Raw genomic sequence first — 27,444 nt, forward strand, 5'->3', positions numbered from 1 at the left:
CTGCGCTGATTCTAGGAGTACTTGACCTATAGAGATGCACCTGTAGGGTTCATGGGGGCAGGGTTTAGTGTGTGTGGCTCCAGTCTCCTTGGAGGATCACTGAGGTTTAGTCAGTAATGATGGGTGAGGAGGAAAGTGGTGTCACCATTCCTCACCATGCGGGGAGTTAGTGCTCACCACTCTTCAGGAAGCTCTCAAAGAAGAGCAAATAATCTCCCCTCTTGTGTTCCCAGCTCCCATCAGATCCCTGCCTTTACCCCGTCTGTGTTCAAGCTGTCTGTCAGGTAGCACAGTATCCCTGGTTTAATCTCAGGTTCAAGGCTGGTTTCAAAACCCCAAATTTTAGGGACCTGTGTGGCATGGACACACACTGATCCTCTGTGGGAGGGTCTTACCATGCTGTAGCCAATGATTTTTGTCCCAGAAAAGCAGTTGCTTGAAGGCACAGCAGTTCAGAGTTTATGGTAAAGCACAGCAAAAAGCTGGCACCAATGTTTGCAGTCTCAGCACGTGAACAGGGCAGCATGTTTGCACCTGCCAGCGCTTTTGTCCCCTGGAGAGGCTGTGCCACCACTCACAAGTGCTCTCCCTGAAGGGGAACTGTTGCTACTTGTGTGACCAGGGGATCCTCAGACCACGCTATCTACTCCCAGGCCCCCACCCTCCTTCCCCACCAGAGCACTCTTAAACACACCCAGGACGACCATAACAATAGCATGGACTTCTAAAACTTCAGTCTTTGAGCTCCACTGCTTATAAAAACGTATGGTAGTAAGCCCCTCTCCTTCTCCCAGTCAGTGGATCTGGGGAGAGTCTCTCTCGTGAAATCGCCAGTGCACTGCTTTCACTCTTTTTCTCTCTCCCTTTCTGCCTTTCTCCTCTCTCCATGATCAGGGCTCCCTCCCCTCCACAGCACCTGCAAACCTTTTCACTCCCAAATCAACTGTCCATAGCTCCTACATTCCATGATGGGGCCATTTTTGTACCTGTAGATGTGCAGTTTGTTCTCTCAGTACTCATCAATTTCTTGAATGTTCAGAATGATTTGATATTTATCTATCTGTTTTCAAGGAACTGGGCAAGCTTAGGGTTCCCTACTTCTGTGCCATCTTAACTCATCCCCACTTGATGGTGTACCACAGTTCCCTTACTCTGCTCATTTTTCTTCATTCTTTTCAATTTCTGCTCCTAGTACTAGATAATCTTAGTTGACACATTAGTAAATTTACTGTTTCTTTATTCTCTCAATTGAAATCTGCTGTTGAGTACCTCTAATGCCTTTTTCATTTTAGTTATTGTCTTTTTTCAGTTTCAGAACTTCTATTTCATCATCTTTTATAATTTCTATATTATTATTAAAATACAATATTTGGGAAGACATCATTCTCATACTTTCCATTTGTTTCTTAGAAATGTTTTCTTGGAGTTCTTTAAACATATTTAAAATAACTGATTTACAAAACTGCAATGAAATATTGTCCCACACTAGTCAGAATGGCTAAAATTAACAACATAGGAAACAACAGGTGTTGGCGAGGATGCAGGGAAAGGGGAACCCTCTGACGCTGTTAGTGGGAATGCAAACTGGTGCAGCCACTCTGGAAATGGGGGTTCCTCAAAACGTTAAAAATAAAACTACCTTATGAAATAACAATTGCACTACTAGGTATTTATCCAAAGGATACAAAAATACTAATTCAAAAGGAACCATGCACCCTGATGTTTATAGCACTTTGATGTCTATAGCAGCATTATCTATAAAAGCCAAATTATGGAAAGAGCCCAAATGTCCATCAACTGATATATATATATATATATATATACACACACACACAGTGAGATATTATTGAATATATATAGTGCAATATTACTCAGCCATAAGAAAGAATGAAATCTGGCCATCTGCACTGAGGTAAACAGACCTAAAGATATTATGCTAAGCAAAATAAATCAGTCAGAGAAAGACAAATACCATACCTTCTTCGTATCTTCTGCCCATTTTTTTAATTTGATTATTTGTTTCTCGTATATTGAGTTTGAGTTCTTTGTAGATCTTGGATACCAGTCTTTTATCTGTGGTGTTATTTGCAAATATCTTCTCCCATTCTGTGGGCTTCTTCTAAGTTTTTTTGACTGTTTTCTTGGCTGTGCAGAAGATTTTGATCTTGATGAAATCCCGCAAGTTCATTTTTGCCTTTGTTTCTCTTGCCATTGTAAGATGAGTCATGAAAAAAGTTGCTGTGGCCGATGGCAAAGAGGTTACTGCCTATGTTCTCCTCTAGGAGTTTGATGGAATCCTGTCTCACATCAAGGTCTTTCTTCCATTTGGAGTTTATCTTTGTGTATGGTGTGAGAGAGTGGTCAAATTTCATTCTTTGGCATGTAGCTGTCCAATTTTCCCAGCACCATTTATTGAAGACACTCTCTTTTTTCCACTGGATGTTTTTACCTGCTTTGTCAAAGATTAGTTACCCATACAGCCAGGGTTCTCTATTCTGTTCCATTGGTCTATGTGTCTGTTTTTGTGCCAGTACCATGCTGTCTTTGTGATCATAGCTTTGTGGTATAGCTTGAAATCCGGCAACATGATACCCCCAGCTTTGTTTTTCCTTTTCAACAATTCCGTGGCAATTCGGGGCCTTTTCTGGTTGCACAAAAATTTAAGGGATGTTTATTCAAGTTCTTTGAAAAATGTCATTGGTATTTTGATTGGGATGGCATTTAAAGTGTAGATGGCTCTGGGTAGCATAGATATTTTAACTATATTAATTCTTCCAATCCATGAGCATGGAATATTTTTCCATCTTTTTGTGTCTTCTTCAGTGTCTTTAAAAAGTGATTTGTAGTTTCTAGACTATAGATCCTTTACGCCTCTGGTTAAGTTAATTTTGAGTTAACGTATGATTTTGGTGCTATTGTAAATGGAATGGATTCCCTAATTTCTCTTTCTTCAGTCTCATTGTTCATCTATAGAAATGCAACTGATTTCTGAGCATTGATTTTGTATCCTAACACATTGCTTAATTGCTCTATAACTTCTAGTAGTTTGAGGGTGGACTCCTTTGGGTTTTCCATATAGAGTATCATGTCATCTGTGAAGAGAGACAGTTTGACTTCTTTGCCAATTTGGATACATTTTATCCCTTTTTGTTGTCTGATTGCTGTTGCAAGGACTTCTAGTACTCTGTTGAATAATAATGCTGAGAGTAGGCATCCTTGTCGTGTTCCTGAACTTAAGGGAGAGGCTTCCAGCTTTTCCCCATTGAGAATGATATTCACTGTAGGCTTTTCAAAATGGTTTTTATGAAATTGTGGAATGTACCCTCTATCCCTACACTTGGAAGAGTTTCAATCAGGACATGATGCTGTATTTTGTCAAATGTTTTCCTTGTCAATTGAGAGGATCATATGGTTCTTGACTATTTTCTTGTTGATATGATCTATCACACTGATAGATTTGTGATTGTTGAACCACCCTTGCATCCCAGGGATGAATCCCAGTTGGTCGTGACGGATAATCCTTTTAATGTCCTGTTGGATCCTATTAGCTAGGATCTTGTTGAGAATTTTGACGTCCATATTCATCAGGGATATTGGTCTGTAATTCTCCTTTTTGATGGGGTCTTTGTCTGATTTGGGGGTCAAGGTAATACTGGTCTCGTTGAATGAGTTTGGTAGTTTTCTTTCTGTTTCTATTTTTTGAAAGATCTTCAGGAGATTAGGTATTATTTCTTCTTTGAATATTTGGTAGATTTCCCCGGGGCATCCGTCAGGCCCTGGAGTCTTATTTTTCGGAAGGTTGTTGATCACTGCTTCAATCTCTTCATAATTAATCGGTCTGTTTAAATAATTAATTTCTTCCTGTTTCAGTCTTGGCAGTTTATAGGTTTCCAGGAAGGCATCCATTTCTTCCAGGTTGTTTAATTTATTGGCATAAAGCTGTTGATAAAAGCTTCTAATGATCCTTCCTATTTCATTGGTGTTGTTTGTGACCATTTCCTTTTCATTCATAATTTTATTGATTTGGGTCCTTTCTGTATTTTTTTGAATAAGCCTTGTCAGTGGCTTATCGATCTTATTTATTCTTTCAAAGAACCAGCTTCTAGTTCTCTTGATGTGCTCTACTGTGCTCCTGGTTTCTAATTCATTGATCTCTGCTCTAATTTTGGTCAACTGCTTCCTAGTGCGTGGATTAGGCCTGTCCCTCTGTTGCTGTTTCAGCTTCTTGAGGTGAGAATATAAAAACTGCATGTTAGATTTTTCTATTCTTTTGAGTGAGGTTTGGATGGCTATGTATTTTCCCCTTAGGACTGCCTTTGTAGTATCCCATAGGTTTTAGACCATTTTGTTTTCATTCTTGTTGGTCTCCATAAATTGTTTAAATTGATTTTTGATTTCCTGGTTTATTGACTCCTTCTTTTTTTTTTCATTTATTTCTGGAAGTGTTTTTTATTGTAATGGATATGGCTCATCATTTAACTCAGTTCACCAAACATCACACACTAGTATTTTATTATAGCTTTAGGAAGAGAAAGGGGAGGTCTTTCATGGGTGATGCACTGACATTTCTGAAAAGTAGTGTCACTGCTACAGAATTATCGACTCCTTCTTGAGCAGGATGGTTCTTAGTTTCCAAGTGTTTGACTTTCTTCCAAATTTTTCCTTGTGGTTGAGTTCCAATTTCAAAACGTTGTGGTTTGAGAATATGCTGGGGATAATTTCAGTATTTTGGTATCTGTTGAGACCTGTTTTCTGAGCCAGAACATGGTTATTCTTGAGAATATTCCATGTGCATTTGAAAAGAATGAGTATTCTGTTGTTCTGGGGTGTAGTGTTCTGTATATATCTATGAGGTCCATCTGGTCTAGTCTGGCATTCAAAGCTCTTGTTTCTTTGTTGATTTTCTGCTTAGGTGATCTTTCTATTGCTAATAGTGGAATGTTGAGGTTCCCTACTATTAACGTATTTTTTATCTATATGTCTCTTTATTCTGGTTAAGAGTTGGCTTGTGTATCTTGCTGCTCCTCTGTTGTGGGTGTAGATATTTATAATTGTCAAATCCACTTGTTGGATACATCCTTTAAGAATAATGTGGTGTCTTTCTGTATCTCTAACTACAGTCTTTCGTTTACAATCTAATCTGTCTGATATGAGAATTCCTACCCCAGATTTCTTTTGAGGTCCATTGGCATGAAAAATGGTTTTCCATCCCTTCACTTTCAGTCTGGATGTATCTTTAGGTTAAAGATGAGTCTCTTGTAGACAGCAAATGGATAGATCATGTCTTTTTCTCCAATCTGCAACTCTGTGGCATTTTATGGAAGCATTTAGTCCATTTACATAGAAAGTATTATTGAGAGATATGATTGCAATGATATCATGTTGCCTGTAAAGCCTTTGTTTCCATAGATTGTAACTTTCTGTTCTGTATCACTCTTGGCACTTTTTTAACTTTTATAAAACCCCCTTAATATCTCCTGTAGGGCTTGTTTCATGGTTATGAAATTGGCCAGTGTGTGGTGATTCTGGAAGGTCTTTATCTCTCCATCAATTCTGAATGACAGCCTTGCTGGAAAAAGGATCCTTGGCTGCATTTTTTTCTCGGACTGAGCTTTAAAAATGCCCTGCCAACCCTTTCTCTCATTCCAGCTCTGTGTAGACAGGTCTGACGTAATTCTGATATTTTTGCTTTGTACGTGAGAAATTTCTTTGCCCTGGCTGTTTTCAATGCTGTATCCTTGGATCTAATATTTGCAAATTGCACTATGACGTGGCGTGGCATAGGTTTTTCATGGCTGAACTTGGGAGCGGTCCTCTCTGCCTCTTGGTCATGAATGCTTGTTTCCTTTGTTAGATTAGGGAAGTTTTCAGCTAAAATTTGTTCAAATATCTCTTCTAGACCTTTCTCTTTCTCCACTTCCTAAGGGATGCTGATGATTCTGAAATTGGAACATTTCATTGAGTCAGTAATCTCCCATAACCTACCTTCTTGAGATTGGATTTTTTGAACCAGGTTTCTGTTTTAACTTTCTCTTCCACCGTCCCATCCTCCAATTCACTAATTCTTTCTTCTGGCTCAATCACCCTGGCCATCAGAGCATCTAGTTTTGACTGCATTTGATTCATAGCATTTTTAATTTCTGACAGTTTCACTCTCATTTCCACACTTAGAGATTCTATATTCTTATTAATATTTTCATTAATATTTTTTTCAAGCCTAAACATCATCTTGACCATTGTTGCTCTGAGCTCCATTTCTGACAATCTGATTATATCCATATCCATCAGTTCTGTGGCAGAGGCAACAGACTCATTGTCTTTTCTTTGCTGGGGAAGATTTCTCCTTCTTATCATTCTGATGAGGAGAGTTTGCGGGGTTGCCCAGAGCCCAAATTATTGACCAGGATCCAGGCAGTGTGCACTTGTTTTATAGGGACCTTAGGGATGTGGGCTTCTTGATTTTTCAGCCTGCCTTCTGTGGGAAGGACCTGCTGAACTGATATTCAGGCAACCCTGTTTGGTTAGAGTCTCCCTGTCCCTTGCAAGGGGGGTGGGGTTTGGCACAATGTGAGCTGGTATTTCTGGGCTTTTGTTCTCTGGCAGCTTTCCCTGGTGGCTTTCTGTGGCAATTCTGAGAGTCAGAGCAGCAGTGACCGAATCCCAGCCTCTATCTCAGAACAGAGATCGCAGTCCTCTCTCCACTGTTGGCCTCTTTAACTCTGTTTCTTTTTTTTTCTTCTTAGTGTAGTATTTTTTATTTTTAATTAAACTTCTTGTTTTGGGATACTTGTAAACTCGTAGGCAGTCATAAGAGATATTATGGGAGGTCTCATGTACCCTTTACTCCGTTTCCCACAGTGGTAAACTCTAGTATGGTACCAGAACTAGGATAGCCACGTTGATTCAGTCAAGCTGTGGAACAATTCCATCACCACAAGGATCCCTCACGGTGACCTTTTATGGCCTCACCCACTTCCCTCCTGTCCCCACTCCATCTGCTTCCCTGGCAACTGATGTGTTCTCCATTTTGATAATTTTGTCATTCTGAGACTGTTATATAAATGGAATCATTCATATGACACCTTTTGGGATTGACCCTATTCACTCTGCAGTATTCTTCAAAGACTCATCTGGGTGGTTGTGTGTATCCATAGTTGGTGCCCTTTTACTGTGGAGCAGTGTTCCACGGCAGACATATGCCACACTGTTTGGTCATTCACCCACTCGCCAGATGCAGGACATTTGGGTTGTTTCCAGCGTGGGGCTTTTACAAATAGAGTTGCTGTGAATGTTTGTGTGCAGGTTTTTGTGGGAACATAAGTCTTCATTTCTCTGGGATAAATGCCTGGGATGTCATTTCCTGGGTTGTATAGTAGTTGCATATTTAGTTTTTTTGAGAAGTGCCAGACTGTTTTCCAGAGTGGCTATACCACTTGACATTGCTGCCAGCAATGAGTGAGTGCTCCAGTTTCTCAGCATCCTCACCAACATTTGGTGTTGTGACTGCTTTTTATTTTAGTCACTCTGATAATGATAACTCTTCATGGTTTTATTTTATTATTATTATTTTTAAGATTTTATTTTTAAGTAATTTCTACACCTAACAGGGGGCTTGAACTTACAACCCCGACATCAAAAGTCACATGCTCCACTGACAGAGGAAGTCAGGCGCCCCTCATTGCGGCTTTCATTTGCATTTCCCTAATGGCTACTGATGTTGGACATATTTTCCTGTGATATTAGCCATGTATATTTCCTCTTCGGTAAAATGTCTCTTTACGTTTTTTTGCATATTTTCTAATTAGATTGCTTGCTTGTTTATTTTTTTAATGTTTTTTATTATATTATGTTAGTCACCATACAGTACATCCCCGGTTTCCGATGTTAAGGTCGATGATTCATTAGTTACGTATAAAACCCAGTGCACCTTTCAATACGTGCCCTCCTTACTACCCATCACCAGTCTATCCCAATCCCCCCATCCCCTCTGAAGCCCAGTTTGTTTCTCATAGTCCATAGTCTGTCATGTTTCACTCCCCCTTCTGATTACCCCCCTTTCTTTATCCCTTTCTTCCCCTACCGATCTTCCTATGTTCCATAGATGAGAGAAATCATATGATAATTGTCTTTCTCTGCTTGACTTATTTCACTTACACTCCCAAACTATTAGAAGTTATAGAGCAATTCAGTAATGTGGTAGGATACAAAATCAATGCTCAGAAATCAGTTGCATTTCTAAACATGAATAATGAGACTGAAGAAAGAGAAATTAGGGAATCTATCCCATGTACAATAGCATCAAAAACCATACGCTACCTTGGAATTAACTTAACCAGAGATGTAAAGGACCTATATTCTAGAAACTATAAGTCACTCTTGAAAGACATTGAGGAAGACACAAAAAGAAGGAAAAAATATTCTGTGCTCATGGAGTGGAAGAATTAACAGAGTTAAAATGTCCATACTACCCAGAACAATCTACACTTTCAATGCTATCCCAATTGAAATACCAATGACGTTTTTCGAAGAACTGGAACAAACACTCCTTAAATTTGTATGGAACCAGAAAAGGCCCCGAATCTCCAAGGAACTGTTGAAAAGGAAAAACAAAGCTGGGGGCATCACAATGCCAGTTTTCGAGCTGTACTACAAAGCTGTGATCAAAAAGACAGCATGGTACTGGCACAAAAACAGACACATAGACCAATGAAACAGAATAGAGAACCCAGAAATGGACCCTCGGCCCTTTGGGCAACTAATCTTTGATAAAGCAGGAAAAACATCTGGTGGAAAAAAGACAGTCTCTTCAATAGATGGTGCTGGCAAAATTGGACAGCTACATGCAAAAGAATGAAACTTGACCACTCTCTCACACCATACACAAAAATAAACTCCAAATGGATGAAAGGCCTTGATGTGAGACAGGAATCCATCAAAATTCTAGAGGAGAACATAGGCAGCAACCTCTACGACATCAGCCAAAGCAAACTTTTTCATGACACATCTCCAAAGGCAAGAGAAACAAAAGATAAAATGAACTTGTGGGACTTCATCAAGATAAAAAGATTCTGCACAGTCAAGGAAACAGTCAAAAAACCTAAGAGGCAGCCCATGGAATGGGAGAAGTTATTTTCAAATGACACCACAGAAAAAAGACTGGTATCCAAGATCTACAAAGAACTTCTCAAACTCAATACACGAAAAGCAAATAAAGAAATCAAAAATGGGCAGAAGATATGAACAGACAATTTTCCAATGAAGACATCCAAATGGCTAACAGGCACATGAAAAAATGTTCAAAATCATTAGCCATCAGGGAAATTCAAATCAAAACCACACTGAGATACCACCTTACGCCAGTTAGAATGGCAAAAATAGACAAGGCAAGAAACAACAATTGTTGAAGAGGATGTGGAGAAAGGGGATCCCTCCTACATTGTTGGTGGGAATACAAGTTGGTACAGCCACTTTGGAAAACAGTGTGGAGGTCCCTTAAAAACTCTGTTTCTTTTGGCGGTGCTAAAAACCCTGGTTTTTCCATAGTGGCTTATTTATTTGAGATCTCTCTCTTTTCTTTATTTATCTATATAAACTTCCTTTTAGAATTATATTTGCTGCATACTTTAAGTTTTGGTATGTTGTGTTTCTTATTTGTTTGTGTCCAATACTTTCTGATTTCCCTTTAGATTTCTCCTTTGACCCATTAGGTTTTCAAGATTGTATTGTTTAATTTTCACATATTTGTGAATTTTCCAATTTCCCCCCTGTTACTCATTTATTGTTTCGTACCGTTGTGGCTGGAAAACATACTTGATGTAATTTAAATCCTTTCAAATTTATTAAGACTTCCTCTGTGACCAAAATATGATCTATCCTTGAGAACGTCCCATGTGTGCTTGAGAAAAAAAATGTGTTTTGGTTCAGTTAGATGAAATGCTATGTGTCTGTTAGGTCCATTTGTTCTATACTATTATTAAAATCCACTGATTTCTTATTGATTTTCTAACTGCATAATCTATACAGTGTTGAAAGCACATTTTTGAAATCCTCTGCTGTTACTGTGTTTTTGCATATTTCTTACATTTATTCTGTTTATATTTGTTTTAAATATTTAAATTCTCCATTGTTGGGTACACATATTTTGAAAATGTTTAAATAAACGGTGCTGGGAAAATTGGACAGCTACATGCAAAAGAATGAAACTTGACCACTCTCTCACACTATACACAAAGATAAACTCCAAATGGATGGAACACCTCGATGTGGGACAGGAATCCATCAAAATCCTAGAGGAAAACAAAGGCAGCAACCTCTACGACATCAGCCAAAGCAACCTTTTTCATGACACATCTCCAAAGGCAAGAGAAACAAAAGATAAAATGAACTTGTGGGATTTCATCAACATAAATATCTTTTGCACAGCCAAGGAAACAGTCAAAAAAAGTAAGAGGCAGCCCACGGAATGGGAGAAGATATTTGCAAATGACACTACAGATAAAAGACTGGTATCCAAGATCTACAAAGAACTTCTCAAACTCAATACGTGAGAAACAAATAAACAAATCATAAAATGGGCAGAAGATATGAACAGACACTTTTCCAATGAAGACATACAAATGGCTAACAGACACATGAAAAAATGTTCAAAATCATTAGCCATCAGGGAAATTCAAATCAAAACCACACTAAGATACCACCTTACACCAGTCAGAATGGCAAAAATTGACAAGGGAGGAAACAATTGTTGGAGACGATGTAGAGAAAGGGGATCTCTCCTACATTGTTGGTGGAAATGCAAGTTGGTACAGCTGCTCTGGAAAACAGTGTGGAGGTCCCTTCAAAAGTTAAAAATTGAGCTACCCTATGATCCAGCCATTGCAGTACTGGGTGTTTACCCCAAAGATACAGACGTAGTAAAGAGAAGGGCCATATGCNATGAGAAGGGCCATATGCACCCCAATCTTCATAGCAGCATTGTCCACTATAGCTAAATTGTGGAAGGAGCCGAGATGCCCTTGAACACATGACTGGATTAAGATGATATGGTCCATATATACAATGGAATATTACTCAGCTATCAGAAAGATCGAGTTCTCCACATTTGCTGCAACATGAACGGCACTGGAGGAGATAATGTTAAGTGAAATAAGTCAAGCAGAGAAAGACAATTATCATATGGTTTCTCTCATCTATGGAACATAAGAACTAGGAAGATCGGTAGGGGAAGAAAGGGATAAAGAAAGGGGGGGCAATCAGAAGGGGGAATGAAGCATGAGAGACTATGGACTCTGAGAAACAAACTGAGGGCTTCAGAGGGGAGGGGGTTGGGGGAATGGCATAGGCTGGTGATGGGTAGTAAAGGAGGGCACGTATTGCATGGTGCACTGGGTGTTATATGCAACTAATGAATCATCGAACTTTACATCAGAAACCAAGGATGTAGTGTATGGTGACTAACGTAATATAATAAGAAATACTTAAAAAATTAAAAATAAAAATAAATAAATACCAAAAAATAGAAAAAAAATCCTGTTGATGAATTGACCCCCACCTTTTTTTTTACTCTATAGTAGTCTTTTTTGTTTCTTGTGGCTGTTTTTACCTGAAAATGTATATTATCATGGTATAATATACCAATACTCTTGCTCTCTTTTGATTGCCATTGAATAGAGTATCTTTTTTTCCCCTTTAATTTGGCTTATGTGTGTTTGTAAGTCAATCTCTTGCAAGCAGCATATTATTGGTCTTGTTTTTATATCCATTCAGCCATTCTATATCTTTTGATTGGCTACTTTAATCTATTTGCATACAAAGTAATTTTTATATGTAGGATCAATATTGCCATGTTGTTTATTATTTATTATTATTTATTTTATTATTAATTTATTTTACCTGCGTTGTAGTTTTCTTCTTCTTCTTCTTCTTCTTCTTCTTCTTCTTCTTCTTCTTCTTCTTCCTTGCTTGGGGTCTCTTGAGTTTCATGTACCTGAATATCCATACCCTTTTTAACTTTTGTTTCTTTAAATAAGATTTCTGCTCCTTTCTTGCTTCTCCTGGGACTCCTATGATTTGAATGTTAATTACCTTGATTTTGTCCCATGATTCATGAAGGCTTTCTTCATTCTTTTTCATTCTTTTTGTTCTTCTGACTGGGTAATCTCAAATGACCTATCTTTGAGTTTTTGGATTCTTCTGCATGATTGAGTCTGTAATTGAAGCTTTCTATTAAAGCTTTCAGTTCTGTTATTGTATTCTTCAGCTCCAGGATTTCTACTTAGTTTTTTGTCATAATTTATATTTCTTTATTAAGCTCCTTTTTGTTCATGTATTGTTTTACTCATTCCTTTAGTTGTCTATGTTGTCTGGCATTTCGATGAGTTTCTTTAAGATTATTATATAGTTTTATTTGTCAGGCAATTCATCAATTTCATTTATTTGGAGTCAATTACTGCAGCTTTTTTTCCCTTTTGGGGGCGTCATATTTGCCTGACTCATCATGATCAGTGTAGACTTGTATTTCTGTGTGCTTTTGGAGAAACAAATAATTCTTCTGGTCTTTAGATTGGGTTGGTTCTCTAGGTTGATGGAATTACCTCCAGAATTGCAATCAGGCTGGGCTGGAGTTGGGTCATGTGGCTATTGCTGCATCTGCAGTGGGGTCCCCAGTTGCTGGGCTTGATACCAGAGGCTCAGCTGGGCATAGATCCTGTCATGCCCTTGGGTGGATTGAGATGGCCTCCAGGATCCTGTTCAGTAAGGCTGACCCTGGACAAAGGTTCACTTTAAGATTCACAGTTTGGTCTTCAGATAGCAGGTCTGTTACCAAGCGCATGTATGTGTTTGTCTCCTGCCAGATCAGATCCCAACGGAATTCTTGCCAGCCCACTGGGTGGATTTCTGGGCAGGCAGGACTGGCCCTGGACTATGGCTGAAAGGGGATGGAATTGAGTTCCAGTGTTACTTCTGTGTCTACAGCCTGGACTGAGGTCTATAGAACTGGCCTAGTAACAACAGAAAGCTGTGTCTCTCACCATTTTCCTGGGCAGGCAGGAGTGCTCCCAGACTATTGCTGTTCATAGGGGCTGGAACCCACTTACGGGGCCTTTTCAGAATCTGCAGTTGGGATATAGTCCATGGGGCCTCCCTCTGAGTGCATGCACAGGTGTGTCTCCTGGTATGTTACTGAAAAGGCAGGACTGCTCAGGGACTGCAGCTGAGAGGGGATGGATCTGAATCATAGGGTTGTTTCAAGAGCTGCTGTTGGATCACATTTGGTTGGCTTGCCTCCATGAGTACCAACAGGTATGCCACCCAGTAGTTCCCTGAGCAAGGAAGACTACACACAGACTATGGCTTGGAGTGGCTGGGGTTGAGTCATAAGGTTGCATCAGTGTCTGCTGTTAGACAAAGTTGGCTGGCCTGCCTCCAGGGGCACCAAGGGTATATCTCCCAGCAAAATCCTGGCCAAGCAGGAGTGTCTCCTGACCATAGATGGGAGGATCTGGAGCCAAGTTACAAGCTGTTTCAGGATCTCTATGGTTACAGTTAGGCATATTTCCCACCAGGTCTGTAGCCTTGCAGGACTGCTCCCAGACTGCCACTGCAAGTGGCTTCAACCATGTTTTAGGCTCATTTCAGAGTATTTGGAGACACAAATGGGTGTGTCTTTCCACAAGTTCCTGGAACAGCTACTCACAGACTATACAGCTGGGAGGGGTTAGAACCAACTTACAGGATTGATTCAGAAATTATGTCTCATAAATTTTTGTTGAATACTGAAGATTTTATTTTAGTTTTTAAATTTTTTAATTATTTTAAAATTTTTTATTATGTTATATTCGTCACCATACACTACATCATTAGTTTTTGATGTAGTGCTCCATGATTCATTGTTTGCGTATACCACCCAGTGTTCCATGCAATACGTGCCCTCCTTAATACCCTTCACCAACCTAACCCATCCCTGCACCCCCTCCCCTCTGACACCCTCTATTTCTTGGAATCCAAAGTCCCTCATGGTTCATCTCCCCCTCTGATTCCCCTCTTCGTTTTTCCCTTCCTTCTCCTAATGTCCTCCATGCTATACCTTATGTTACACAAATAAGTGAAACCATATGATAATTGACTTTGCTTGACTTATTTCACTTAGCATAATCTCCTCCAGTTCCATCCATGTTGATGCAAATGTTGGGTAATCATCCTTTCTGATGGCTGAGTAATATTCCATTGTATATATGGACCACATCTTCTTTATCCATTGGCCTGTTGAAGGGATATCGGCTCCTTCCACAGTTTGGTTATTGTGGATAATGTTGCTATGAACATTGTGGTGCATGTGCCCCTTCCCTTCACTACATCTGTATCTTTGGGGTAAACACCCAGCAGTGCAATTGCTGAGTTATAAGGTAGCTCTGTTTTTAACTTTTTGAGGAACATCCACACTGTTTCCCAAAGTGGCTGTACCAGCTTGCATTCTCACCAACAGTGTAAGAGGGTTCCCCTTTCTCCACAACCTCTCCAACATTTGTTGCTTTGGGCCTTGTCAATTTTTGCCATTCTTACTGGTGTAAGGTGGTATCTAAATGTGGTTGTCATTTGAATTTCCCTGACGACTAATGATGTTGAATATTTTTTCATGTATCTGTTAGCCATTTGTAGGTCTTCTTTGGAAAAGTGTCTGTTCATGTCTTCTGTCCATTTTTTGACTTGATTATTTGTCTTTTGGATGTTGAGTTTGAGAAGTTCTTTATAGGTCTTGGATATCAACCCCTTGTCTCTAGTGTCATTCACAAGTATCTTCTCCCTTTCCATGGGTTGCCTCTTAGTTTTGTTGCCTGCTTCCTTTGCTGTGTAGAAGCTTTTTACCTTGATGTAGTCCCAAAAGTTCATTTTTGCTTTTGTTTCCCTTGCCTTTGGAGACCTGTCTTCTTTTCCATTGATCTATGAGTCTGTTTTTGTGCCAGTACCATGCTGTCTTGGTGCTTACAGCTTTGTAATACAGCTTGAAATCAGACAACATGATGCCCCCAGGTTTGTTTTTCTTTTTCAACATTTCCTTGGTGATTCGGGGTCTTTTCTGGTTCCATATGAATTTTAGGATCATTTGTTCCAGCACTTTGAAAAAAGGCAGTCCTTAGGGATAAATACATAGCTATCCAAGCCTCACAAAAAAAAAAAAAGTAGAATAATCCAGAATACACAAACTATCTTTACACCTTAAAGAACTGGAGAAGGAACAACAAATAAAGCCTAAGCCACTCACTAGAAGAGATATAACTAAGATTAGAGCAGAGATCAGTGAATTAGAAACCAGAAATAGAGAAAAGCCAATCAACGAAACTAGAAGCTGGTACTTTGAAAGAATTAATAAGATCGATAAACCACGGGAAAGAATTATCCAAAAGAAAAGAGAAAGGTCCCAAATTAACAAAATTATGAATGAAAGGGGAGAGATGACCACTAACACCAAGGAAATGGAAACAATTATCAGAAACTGTTATCAACAACTATATGCTAATAACTTAAGAAACCTGTAAGAAATGGATGTCTTCCTGGTAATCTATAAACTACCAAGGCTGAAACAGAAAAAAAGGACAACCTAAGTAGACCAATAAACAGTAATGAGACTGAAGCAGTGATCAAAGACCTCCCCCAAAAACAGGAGTCCAGGGCCTAATGGATTCCCTGGGGAATTCTACCAAACTTTCAAGGAAGAAATATTACCTATTCTCCTGAAGCTATTTCAAAAAGGAGAAACAGAAGGAAAACTTCCAAACTCCTTCTATGAGGACAGCATTACCTTGATCCCAAAAGTAGGCAAAGACCCCATCCAAATGGAGAATTACAGACCAATATCCCTGATGAATATGAATGCTAAAATTCTCAACAAGATCCTAGGTAATAGGATCCAACAGTACATTGAAGGATTATCCATCACGGCCAGATCGGATTCATCCCTGGGATGTAAGGTGGTTCAACATTCACAAATCAATCAGTGTGATAGAACACAAAATAAGAGAAGAGACAGAAACAATATGGTCCTCTCAATTGATGCAGAAAAAGCATTCGTCAAAATACAGCATCCTTTCCAGATTAAAACTTTTCCAAGGGTAGAGATAGAGGGTACATTCCTCAATTTCATTTAAAAAAATCTATGAAAAGCCCATAGGGAATATCATTCTCAATGGGGAAAAGCTGAGAGCCTTTCCCATAAGAGCAGGGACACGACAAGTATCCCCATTCTCGCCACTATTGTTCAACATAGTACTAGAAGTCCTAGCAGCACCAATCAGATAACAAAAAGAAGTAAAAGGTATTCAAAACAGCAAAGAAGAAGTCAAACTCTCTGTTTTAGCAGATAACATGATACTTCATGTGGAAAACCCAAAAGACTCCACCCACAGATTAGTAGAACACACACAGCAATTCAGTAATGTGACAGGATACAAAATCAGTGCACAGAAATCAGTTGCTTTCTTATACACTAACAATGTCACTGTAGAAATAGAAATTAGGGAATTGATTCCATTTACAATAGCACCAAAAACCTTAAGATACCTTGGGATAAATCTAACCAAAGGTAAAACATCTATACTCTAAAAACTACAGAACACTTACAAAAGAAATTGAAAAAAGATACAAAAAGATGGAAAAAACATTCCACGCTCATGGATCAGAAGAATAAACATTGTTAAAATGTCTATGCTGACCAGAACAATCTATACTTTCAATGCCATCCTCATCAAAATAACAATGCCATATTTTTTCTTTTTAATTTAAATTCAATTAGCCAACATATAGTATAACATTAGTTTCAGATGTAGTGGTCAATAATTCATCAGTTGTGTATAACACCCAGTGCTCATCACATCACGTGACCTCCTTAATGCCCATCACCCAATTATCCCATCCCCCACCCCCTTCAATTCAGCAACCCTCAGTTTGTTTCCCAGAGCCAAGAGTCTCCCATGGTTTGTCTCTCGTTCTGATTTCTTAACATCCAGTTTTCCCTCCCTTCCCTTATGATCCTTGGCACTAATTCTTATATTCCACATACGAGTGAAACCATAAGGTAATTGTCTTTGTCTGATTGCCTTATTTCAGTTAGCATAATAAACTCCAGTTCATCCATGTTGATGTAAATGGTAGGTATTCATTCTTTCCAATGGTTGAGTAATATTCCATTATATGTACATACCACATCTTCTTTATGCATCCATCTGTCAAACGACATCTCATCTCCTTCCACAGTTTGGCTATTGTGGACATTGCTGCTATGAACATTGGGATGCAGGCACCCCTTCATTTCACTACATCTGTATCTTTGGGGTAAATACCCAGTGTTGCAATTGCTGGGTTGTAGAGTAGCTTTATTTATTTATTTTTTTAGTAATAATTATTTCTTATGTTATGTTAGTCACCATACAGTGCATCCTTAGTTTTTGATGTAGTGTTCCATGATTCGTTATTTGCATATAACACCCAGTGCTCCATGCAATACATGCCCTCCTTAATACCCATCACTAGCCTATCCCAATCCCCCACTCCCCTCCCCTCTGAATCCCTCAGTTTGTTTCCCAGAGTCCATAGTCTCTCATGGTTCATTCCCCCTTCTGTTTACCCCCCTTCATTCTTCCCTTCCTTCTTCCTGCTATTTTTTATGTTCCATAAATGAGTGAAACCATATGATAATTGTCTTTCTCTGCTTGACTTATTTCACTTAGCATAATCTCTTGCAGCCCCGTCCATGTTGCTGCAAATGTTGGGTAATTGTTCTTTCTGATGGCTGAGTAATATTCCATTGTATATATGGACCACAACTTCTTAATCCAGTCATCTGTTGAAAGGCATCTCAGCTCCTTCCACAATTTAGCTATAGTGGACAATACTGCTATGAACATTGGGGTGCATATGGTCCTTCTCTTCACTACGTCTGTATCTTTGGGGTAAATACCCAATAGTGCAATGGCTGGATCATAGGGTAGCTCAATTTTTAACTTTTTAAGGGACTCCACAGTTTTCCAAAGCAGTTGTACTAACTTGCATTACCATTGACAGTGTAAGAGGGTTCCCTTTTCTCCACATCCTCCCCAACCTTTGTTGTTCCCTGTCTTGTTAATTTTAGCCATTATGCCTGGTGTGAGGTGGTATCTCATTGTGGTTTTGATTTGCCCTTTCCTGATGCCAAGTGATGTGGAGCATTTTTTCATGTGTCTGTTGGCCATTTGTATATCTTCTTTGGGGAAATGTCTGTTCATGTCTTTTGCCCATTTCTTGACTGGATTATTTGTTTTTTGGGTGCTGAGTTTGTAAGTTCTTTATGGATCTTGGATACCAGCCCTTTATCTGTTATGTTATTTGTAAGTATATTCTCCCATTACATAGGTTGCTTTTTTGTTTTGTTCACTATTTCCTTTGCCTTGCAGAAGCTTTTAAACATGATGAAGTCCCAATAGCTCACTTTTTGCTTTTGTTTCCCTTGCCCTTGGAGACATGTCTAGCAAGAAGTAGCTGTTCCTGGGGTCAAAATTATTGCTCACTGTGTTCTCCTCTAGGATTTTGATGGATTCCTGTCTCACTTTTAGGTCTTTATCCATTCCGAGTTTATCTTTTTGTATGATGTAAAAAAGTGGTCTAGTTTCATTCTTCTACATGTGGCTGTCCAATTTTCTCAGTACCATTTAATGAAGAGACTTTCCTTTTTCTATTGGGTATCTTTCTACTTTGTCAAAGATTAGTTGACCATGGAGTTGAGGTTCCATTTCTGGTTCTCTATCTGTTCCACTGATCTATGTCTCTTTTTTTATGCCAGCACCATACTCTGTTAATGATTACAGTTTTGTAACATAGGTTGAAGTCAGGCATTGTGGTACCACCAGCTTTGGTTTTCATATTCAACTTTCCTCTGGCTATTTGGGGTCTTTTCTGGTTCTATACAGATTTTGGGATTATTCTTTCCAGCTCTGTGAAAAATGTTGATGGTATTTTGATAGAGATTGTATTGAATGTATAGATTGTTTTTGGTAACATAGACATTTTAACAATTTTCTTCCAATCCATGACCATGGAATGCTTTTCCATTTCTTTGTGTCTATCTCAAATTCTTTCATAAGTGTTCTGTAGGTTTGAGAGTACAGATCTCTTTGGTGAGGTTTATTCCTAAGTATCATATGGTTTTGGCTGCAATTGTAAATGGGATCGATTCCTTAATTTCTCTTTCTTCTGCTTCTTTGTTAGTGTATAGAAATGCAACTGATTTCTGTGCATTCATTTTATATCCTGTCATGTTGCTCAATTCCTGTATGAGTTCTAGCAATTTTGGGGTGGAGTTTTTTGGGTTTCCCACATAAATTATCATGTCATCTGCAAAGAGAGAGAGAGTTTGACTTCTTCTTTGCCAATTTGAATGATTTTTATTTCTTTTTGTTGCCTTATTGTGAAGGCTAGGACTTCTAATAATATGTTGAACAACAGAGGTGAGAGTGGGCATCGCTGTTGTGTTCCTGACCTTCGGGAAAATCTCTCAGTTTTTCCCCATTGAGAATGATATTGCTGTGGGGTTTTCATAGATGGCTTTTCTGATATCGACATATATTCTTTTTATCCCTATACTGTGGAGAGTTTTAATCAAGAAAGGATGCTGTATTTTGTCAAAGGCATTTTCTTCATCAATTGAGAAGATCTTATGGCTCTTGTCTTGTATTTTATTAATGTGATCTATCACGTTACTTGATTTTTGAATGTTGAACCACCCTTGCAGCCCAGGAATAAATCCCACTTGGTCATGTTGAGTAATCCTTGTAATGTACCATTGGCTAGTATCTTGGTTGGAATTTCTGCATCCTTGTTCATCAGGGATATTGGCCTGTAATTCTTCTTTTTGGTGGGATCTTTCTCTGGTTTGGTGATCAAAATAATGCTGTCTTCATAGAATGAGTTTAGAAGTTTTCCTTCCCTTTCTTTTTTTGAAACCACTTCAGTAGGATGCGCATTAGTTCTTCTTTAAATGTTTGGTAGAATTCCCCTGGGAAGCCATCAGGCCCTGGACTCTTGTTTGCTGGAAGATTTTTGATGACTGCTTCAATTTCCTTGCTGGGTATGGGTCTGTTTAGGTTTTCTATTTCTTTCTGTTTCAGTTTTGGTAGTTTATAAGTTTCCAGGCATGCATCTGTTTCTTCCAGATGGCCTAATTTGTTGGCATGTAGTTGCTCATAATATGTTCTTAAAATTGTTCATATATCCTTGGTGTTGGTTGTGATGCCTTCTCTTCATTCTTTTTGATGACTAAGTAATATTCCATTGTATATATACATAGAACATCTTCTTTATCCATTCATCAGTCAATGGACATTTGGGGTCTCATCGTAGTTTGGTTATTTTTGATAATGCTGCTATAAATATTGTGGTGCATGAACCCCTCCAAATCTGTATTTTTGTATCATTTGGGTAAATATCTAATAGTGCAACTTCTGGGTCATAAGGTAGTTATATTTTTATCTGAGGAACCTCCATACTGTTTTCCAGAGTGGCTGCACCAGTTTGCATTGCCACCAACAATGCAAGAAGGTTCCCCTTTCCCCGCATCCTCACCAACATCCGTTGTTTCTTGTGTTGTTAATTTGAGCCCTTCTTAAAGGTGTGAGGTGGTATCTCATTGTGGTTTTGATTTGTATTTCCCTGATGATGAGTAATGTTCAATATCTTTTCATGTGCCTGTTAGCCCTCTATATGTCTTCTTTGAAAAAGTGTCTATTCTCATCTTCTGCCCATTTCTTAACTGGATTTTTTGGTTTTAGGGTGTGAGTTTGACAAATTCTTTATAGATTTTGGATACTAAACTTTTATTAGATACATCATTTTCAAATATCTTCTCCCATTCCATAGGCTGCCTTTTAGTTTTGTTGGTTGTCTCCTTTGCAGAAGCTTTTTATGTTGATGAAGTTCCAAAAGTTCATTTTTGCTGTTGTTTCTTTGTCTCTGGTGGTGTACATAATAAGCAGTTGTTACAGTTGAGGTCAAAGAGGTTGCTGCCTGTGTTATCCACTAGGATTTTTATGGTTTCAGATCTCATTTTTAGGTCTTTCAACCATTTTGAATTTATTTTTGTGTATGGTGTTAGGAAGTGGTCGAGTTTCATTCTTCTGCATATTGTTGTCCTGGTTTCCCAATACCATTTATTGAAGAGAGTGTCTTTTTCCTTTGAGTATCCTTTCCTGCTTTGTGGAAGATTAATTGACCATATAGTTGTGGGTCCATTTCTGAGTTCTCTATTCTGTTCCATTGATCTATGTGTCTATTTTGTGCTAGTACCATCCTGTCTTGATGACTGCAGCTTTATAATATAGATTGTAGTCCAGAATCATGATGACTCCAGCTTTGCTTTTTTTCAGGATTGCTTTGGCTATTTGGGGTCTTTTGTGGTTCCATACAAATTTTAGGACTGTTCGTTCTAGTTCTGTGAAAAATGGTGGTATTTTTATAAGGATTGCATTAAATGTGTAGATTAACTTGGGTAGTATAGACATTTTATTTTGTTTTATTTTAGTTTATTTTAAAGATTTTATTTATTTATTTGACAGAGATAGAGACAGCCAGCGAGAGAGGAAACACAAGCAGGGGAAGTGGGAGAGGAAGAAGCAGGCTCATAGCAGAGGAGCCTGATGTGGGGCTCGATCCCATAATGCTAGGATCACGCCCTGAGCCAAAGGCAGATGCTTAATGACTGTGCCACCCAGGCGCCCCAGTATAGACATTTTAGCAATGTTTCTTCTTCCAATCCATGAACATGGAATGTTTTTCCATTTCTTTGTGTCTTGTTCAACTTCTTTCACAAGTGTTCTATAGTTTTCAGAGTACAGATCTTTTACCTCTTTGGTTAGGTTTATTCCTAGGTATCTTATGGGTTTTTGTGCAATTGTAAATGGGATTGATGTCTTGATTTCTTTTTCTGCTGCTTCATTATTTGTGTATAGTATTAGAACAGATTTCTGTATGTTTATTTCTTATCCTGTGACTTTACTGAATTCATGTATTAGTTCTAGCAATTTTTTTGGTGGATTCTTTCAGGTTTTCTACATAAAACATCATGTTGTGTGAAAGTAGTGAATATCTGACTTCTTCCTTGCCAATTTGGATGCCTTTTATATCTTTTTGCTGTCTGATTGCTCAAGCTAAGATGCTCAGTGCTATTAAATTTTAATGGTCAGAGTGGACACCCCTGTCTTGTAGAACATCATTTTTGAAATTTTTCTCTCTACTTAGTTTCCTTTTTGGGCAGAATTAACTATTTTCCTTTATCCATCCTCAAAGCTTTCATTTATCTCCCCTTACCCATAATATTAAGAATGTGGTGTTGACTAAAAACAGAGTGTCATATTTATGTTTATATATTTATAATTTAGAAAACTCTTCCCTACCAGCAAATTGTTACTCTTTTTTTTAAGGCTCAATTGATGCCTTCCTGTTTTTTTTTAAACATTTAATCACTGGTCAAATTTTTTAATTATAAATTATATAATTTTTTGATTATTATCTGTCTCCACTATAAGAACATTGAGATTAGGAGAGAGATTATGCCTGTTTTTATGTTCCGAGCTCCTAACATGTTTCCTGGCACATAGCACTAAGTAAATGTTTATTAATTTATTAGACAGAAAATTACTCCAAATATTATATCCTTCTTGAATTCATTCCTAATCCCTATAACCACTACCTTTAACTCTCACTCCACTGACAGATTTACCATTCCCTCTTTTGTATAAAAATGGAAATTTTCAAGCAATTTGAAGGACCAGCCATACATCCATGTTTGCATGGGGCATACATAATTTTTATGCCTAATGATCTGACATAATTATTAGTGATGTTCTTTTTATTCTCATAAGTGTCTCAGCTTGGACAATAATAGATGGCCACCTCTATAGAATTGTGTTTTAGCACTTATTAGAGCCATGTCTAGCTAATATTTATTAGTTTGTGAGTTCTGTGAGGACAGAATCAATTCTGTTTTTTCTTTATAGATCCAGGCCTTATTTCAGTGTCTGGCACTCAGTGACTGTTCTTTCAAATGAAAAGCATTCCTGCCATCTTTGTCTCAAGAAGTTTCTACTGTTCTATAAAACAAACACAAAAAACACATGACACCTACACATATACACAGGTTTTAGGACAGACTGTCAGCATTTTTCTTAATATCTTCTTTTTTAAGAGTTATAAAGGTAAATCCAAGTTTATGTTTACTAAGATATCTATTTCTCTTCTGCTTTAGGTCATTGAGTAGGAAACTTTCACGATAAAAGCAGCCATTACAATGACGATTTCTTATGTTGTGAGTTTTTTTTCTGACCTTAAATTTGCTACTGTGTATTGAACTTGTACTCTATGTGACATGTAATGTATTGTATACATGAACATGGTGAAGGTGCTCACGTTAATGTTAATTCAGACAGAGCAAAATAATAAGAGAATAGAGAAGAAAATAATATTTTATGGTCCATTAGCTAGGAACAAACTTATTTTCTACAGGTACCTCTCCTTTGCCAATTAAATATACAGTTAGTCTTATAAACATTGACGTTTTAAAAGTGACTTTTGAGCTATGAATAAATGCAAGGGGAAATTTTCAATGTCCTATGTACACTAGAAATTATTTTGAAGATAATAAAATGTAAGTCAGATAGTAAATGTGGAACTTATAGAGGAAATAGACTTCAAAATTCAAATAAGAGATTAATAGAGAAGTGAAAATAAAATGGATGTCTACATATTGGCTAATTCATTAAGAGAAAATTTGAAGTTACAAGTGGTAGTATAATCATTATAGAAGTCATATGCTACCAGAATATCAGTTCTGAGATGTCAATTCTGTGTGCATATAATGTTTCTAAATGTGACTTTCCTAAAGCACACAAGCACTTATCCATATTATTCTTAGATAGAGCTATTGGTGACTTTTTTTCTTGTTTGTGTAAATATTACTAAAGGGTAACTGGAAAACCCTAGTACATTGGTTACATAGATAATCTGGTTTTAGATTAGTGAACACTGCTGCTATCTGAAGAGCTTGTCAGTGCTCACAGGTCTACAGCCTTTGCTTCTCTTTTAGACTGCTTAAAAAAAAACCAATCTTTTGATGGTGTCTGTTGTATCCTTTACATATGTTGAGAACCTACTATATGTTTTATTCACTTTTCTAAGCACTTTCCTTACTCATCTTACATAATCCTTACCTTGTGAGGTAAGTATCAATATTCTCATTTTATATATAAGGAAACCAAGGCTCAAACTGAGGAAAAAACACTTTGGCCAAGTTAGAACTCAAAACTGCAGGGACAGATGTGATAAGTGAGAGGAGGATCTCAGAAATAAAATTGTTCTTAATTCTCTTTTGTAATTAATATTCTTTTCAAAATGTTTTGGTTTATTGTGACAATAAATTGACAATTTTCTCCTTTTTACAAAACAATAAATATAATTGCAATAAATAAAAGAGGCTGCAGATACAATTCAAGAGTGTACACAGACCCATTTTTTAAAAATCTGGAGCACACCTATCTACTTGTCACCTTATACTCTACTTCAATTGCTTGAAAACAATTTCAATGGTTTTCTAGTCTACCCAGTAGATAGAATCCCTGATATTTTGCAAAGAGTAGTGCTGAAGATGTTGTGCTCTTCAGAAGTGGAACTCAGCTTTATCAAGAGGGATCTGGTGTGAGATTTGGGAAAACTTGCCTAGCAGAAAAGAAAAGAGAGTATCCTTTCAAGTATGCATATATTCTTGACTCTTGTTGAAATGCTATGTTTTTCTTTCTCAAAGTTGTTATGATTAGCAGTTAACTATAGCGTGATTTATTTTGTGTGGGGGGGATTACAGCATTATTGTCACCACTGAAATTTTATGCTTAGAATTATTAAAGAATTGGAATTATTAAAGAATTTTTTTCTTTATTGTAAGATGAGTCCAATCATTTGAAGCACAAAAATTAAATGTCATACAGCCTGTAGTTTCTTACAAAGAAACCTTTGCATTCTGAAATGCTTTTCCAGAATTTTACTAAACATGATTGTGGTATGTTTGTTTATTTGTAGGGACTGGTAGCATCTGAACATACCGAACCAAACAGGCAAACTCTTGCAGCAACACTACCACATTTTACCACAAAGGAATGTAACTGTATGTGGATTCCAAGCAGGCTAAAAAGAAAAAGAACTGATTAGACCTCAGACTGCCCACTGAAAGGGATGACGGCCACGGCTGCAGTAGAGACACCAAAAATGGAGAAGAATGCCTCCAAGGAAGAGAAACAACAGTCTAAGCAGGACAGCATAGAGCACAGCAATGCTGACTCTGAAGAGTGGATGAACTCTGAAAGTGACCCTGAACAGATGAGCCTTAAGAGCAGCAACAATGACAATAGCCACCAACCTGGGGATGCTCAGATGAAAAAAAAGGGGATTCCCTCTAAGCCACACCGTCAGCTCTATAGATCACCCTGCTTAGACCATCCAAGCTTCTCCCAGAGCAGCATTCTGCAAGAGGGGAAGCTTGACTTGGAAAAGGAATACCAAGCGAAGATGGATTTTGCTCTAAAGCTGGGCTATGCAGAGGCACAGATTCAATCAGTATTGAACAAGCTGGGCCCAGAATCACTTATTAATGATGTATTAGCAGAGCTCGTCAGACTTGGGAACAAAGGTGATTCAGAAGGGCAGGTCAGCTTGAGTCTGTTAGTGCCTCGGGGTTCCAGCTCCAGAGAGACCACAAGTCCTGAACTATCTCTTGAAGATGAAATAGACAGCAGTGAAAATTTGAGGCCAGTTGTCATAGATGGAAGTAATGTGGCAATGAGGTAAGTGTAGTGTATTTTTGCTCTTTAAAAAAGAAAAAAAAAAACCTTCCCTGAGCTCATAGAAATCATCTTTCTTTGTTAAATGCTATGAGAGTTTCCTGGTTGTTGTCCGTGGCTTGTGCTCTTGTAGGTGGAGAGAGGCTAAAATGATCCTGCCATGGTCCTTTCTCTCTCCTTTGAAATTGTGGGCAATTTGTTTTCAGGTACCCTGAAAACAGCTTAGACATCAGTGATTCTTCAATAGAAGCATAATCATTTAACCTTTGTTCCTTTTGCGGCCCCTTCTCCCACCTCTACTTGTCTGGATGAATCATCCTGAGAATGCCTTTATAACATCACTTGGGGGCTTACTCGGGAACTTGCAGTAACTCCCAATTGCCATTCTACCAAATTTGGATCCCTTTGCCTGGCTTTGTGATCCGACCTTTCTCTCCTCCTATTTGATTGTATTTTTCACACCTACTGGGTTTACATCAGCCTCCATGTAAATTATGCTGATTTCTAACCCCACTGCTTATGTCCATGTCATTCCCCAACCTAGCAGTGACCTCTTTCTTATCTTCATGCCCATCAAGATGTACTGCTTTCATAAATACCATCCTGACTTTTTTAATCCCATTGATTATCTCTGAGCTACAGAAGCTATGGTAAGTTGAATAATAACTCCCTTTTGATGTTCACATCCTAATCCCTGGAATCCCGGGTTATGTTATCTTACATGCTAAAAGTGACTTTGCAGGTTTGATTAAGTTAAGGATTTGAGATAAGTGAAATTATACTGGTTTATCAAGGTGGACTCACTATAATCTCAAAGGTCCTTATAAGAGGGAAAGAGGCAGCAGGATAAGAATGAGTAGTAGGAGATGTGATGACAGAAACAAGAGGTTGTGTGATATAACAAAGAAGCCATGAGCCAAGGAATGTGGGCAGCCTCTGAAACTGCAAATGGTGAGGAAACAGATTCTCTCTTGAAGCCTGCAGAAACAACACAGTCTTGTCAGCACATTGATTTTAGAATTCTGACCTCCTGAACTAAAACTAAGTTGGAGTTATTTTAAGACACTAAATGTGTGGTGATTTGCTGTAGAACCTAAGTAAATACATTATGAAGAGTGCTTTCATACTTCATTCCATACTTTCTCATATAATTTTTTATTTCATGTCAGAGATCTTTAAGAATCCCTTCTTCCATTTCTTTTTTTTTTTTTCAAAAGCAAAACTAAACTATTGGGACTTCATCAAAATAAAAACCTCTTCTTATTTCTAAAATGAGTTGTCATTCAGTTTGTCTTCAAAACTCTGAAGGATTGGGGTGCCCAGGTGGCTCAATCAGTTATACATCCAACTCTTGGTTTTTGGCTCAGGTACTGAAATCCGGGTTGTGAGATCAAGCCCCCCATCAGGCTCTGCACTCAACAAGGAGTGTGTTTGAGATTCTCACCCTCTGTGCCCCTCCCCCATTCTCTCAAATAAGTAAATAAATCTTTTTTTTTAAATTCCCAGCCTGTTTCCTTCTGAGTCTATCATTGCTTGAACTCCCTGGAATCTTAGACTGTACAGAATCAGAACAAAAGTAAGAAGCCTTAGACTAGCA

At 38.1% G+C, this 27,444-nt stretch overlaps 1 protein-coding gene across 3 annotated transcripts in view; it reads left to right on the plus strand.

The window, feature by feature from the left end:
- The window catches only part of ZC3H12B (zinc finger CCCH-type containing 12B), a 172,226-nt gene that overhangs the window by 69,523 nt on the left and 75,259 nt on the right, over window positions 1–27,444 (plus strand). The window contains exons 1-3 of one of the 3 annotated variants that reach the window (XM_034649836.1): window positions 23,267–23,326; window positions 24,196–24,235; window positions 25,090–25,850. In XM_034649836.1, coding sequence (XP_034505727.1) covers window positions 25,243–25,850 — 608 coding nt within the window. In that variant the 5' untranslated portion in view covers window positions 23,267–23,326; window positions 24,196–24,235; window positions 25,090–25,242. Of the gene's footprint in view, window positions 1–23,264; window positions 23,327–24,195; window positions 24,236–25,089; window positions 25,851–27,444 lie in introns of those variants that run through there. The other 2 variants (XM_034649837.1, XM_034649835.1) reach the window with 2 other exon arrangements.

The sequence above is a fragment of the Ailuropoda melanoleuca genome, chromosome X (assembly GCF_002007445.2).
Source record: "Ailuropoda melanoleuca isolate Jingjing chromosome X, ASM200744v2, whole genome shotgun sequence".
Lineage (NCBI taxonomy): Eukaryota > Metazoa > Chordata > Mammalia > Carnivora > Ursidae > Ailuropoda > Ailuropoda melanoleuca.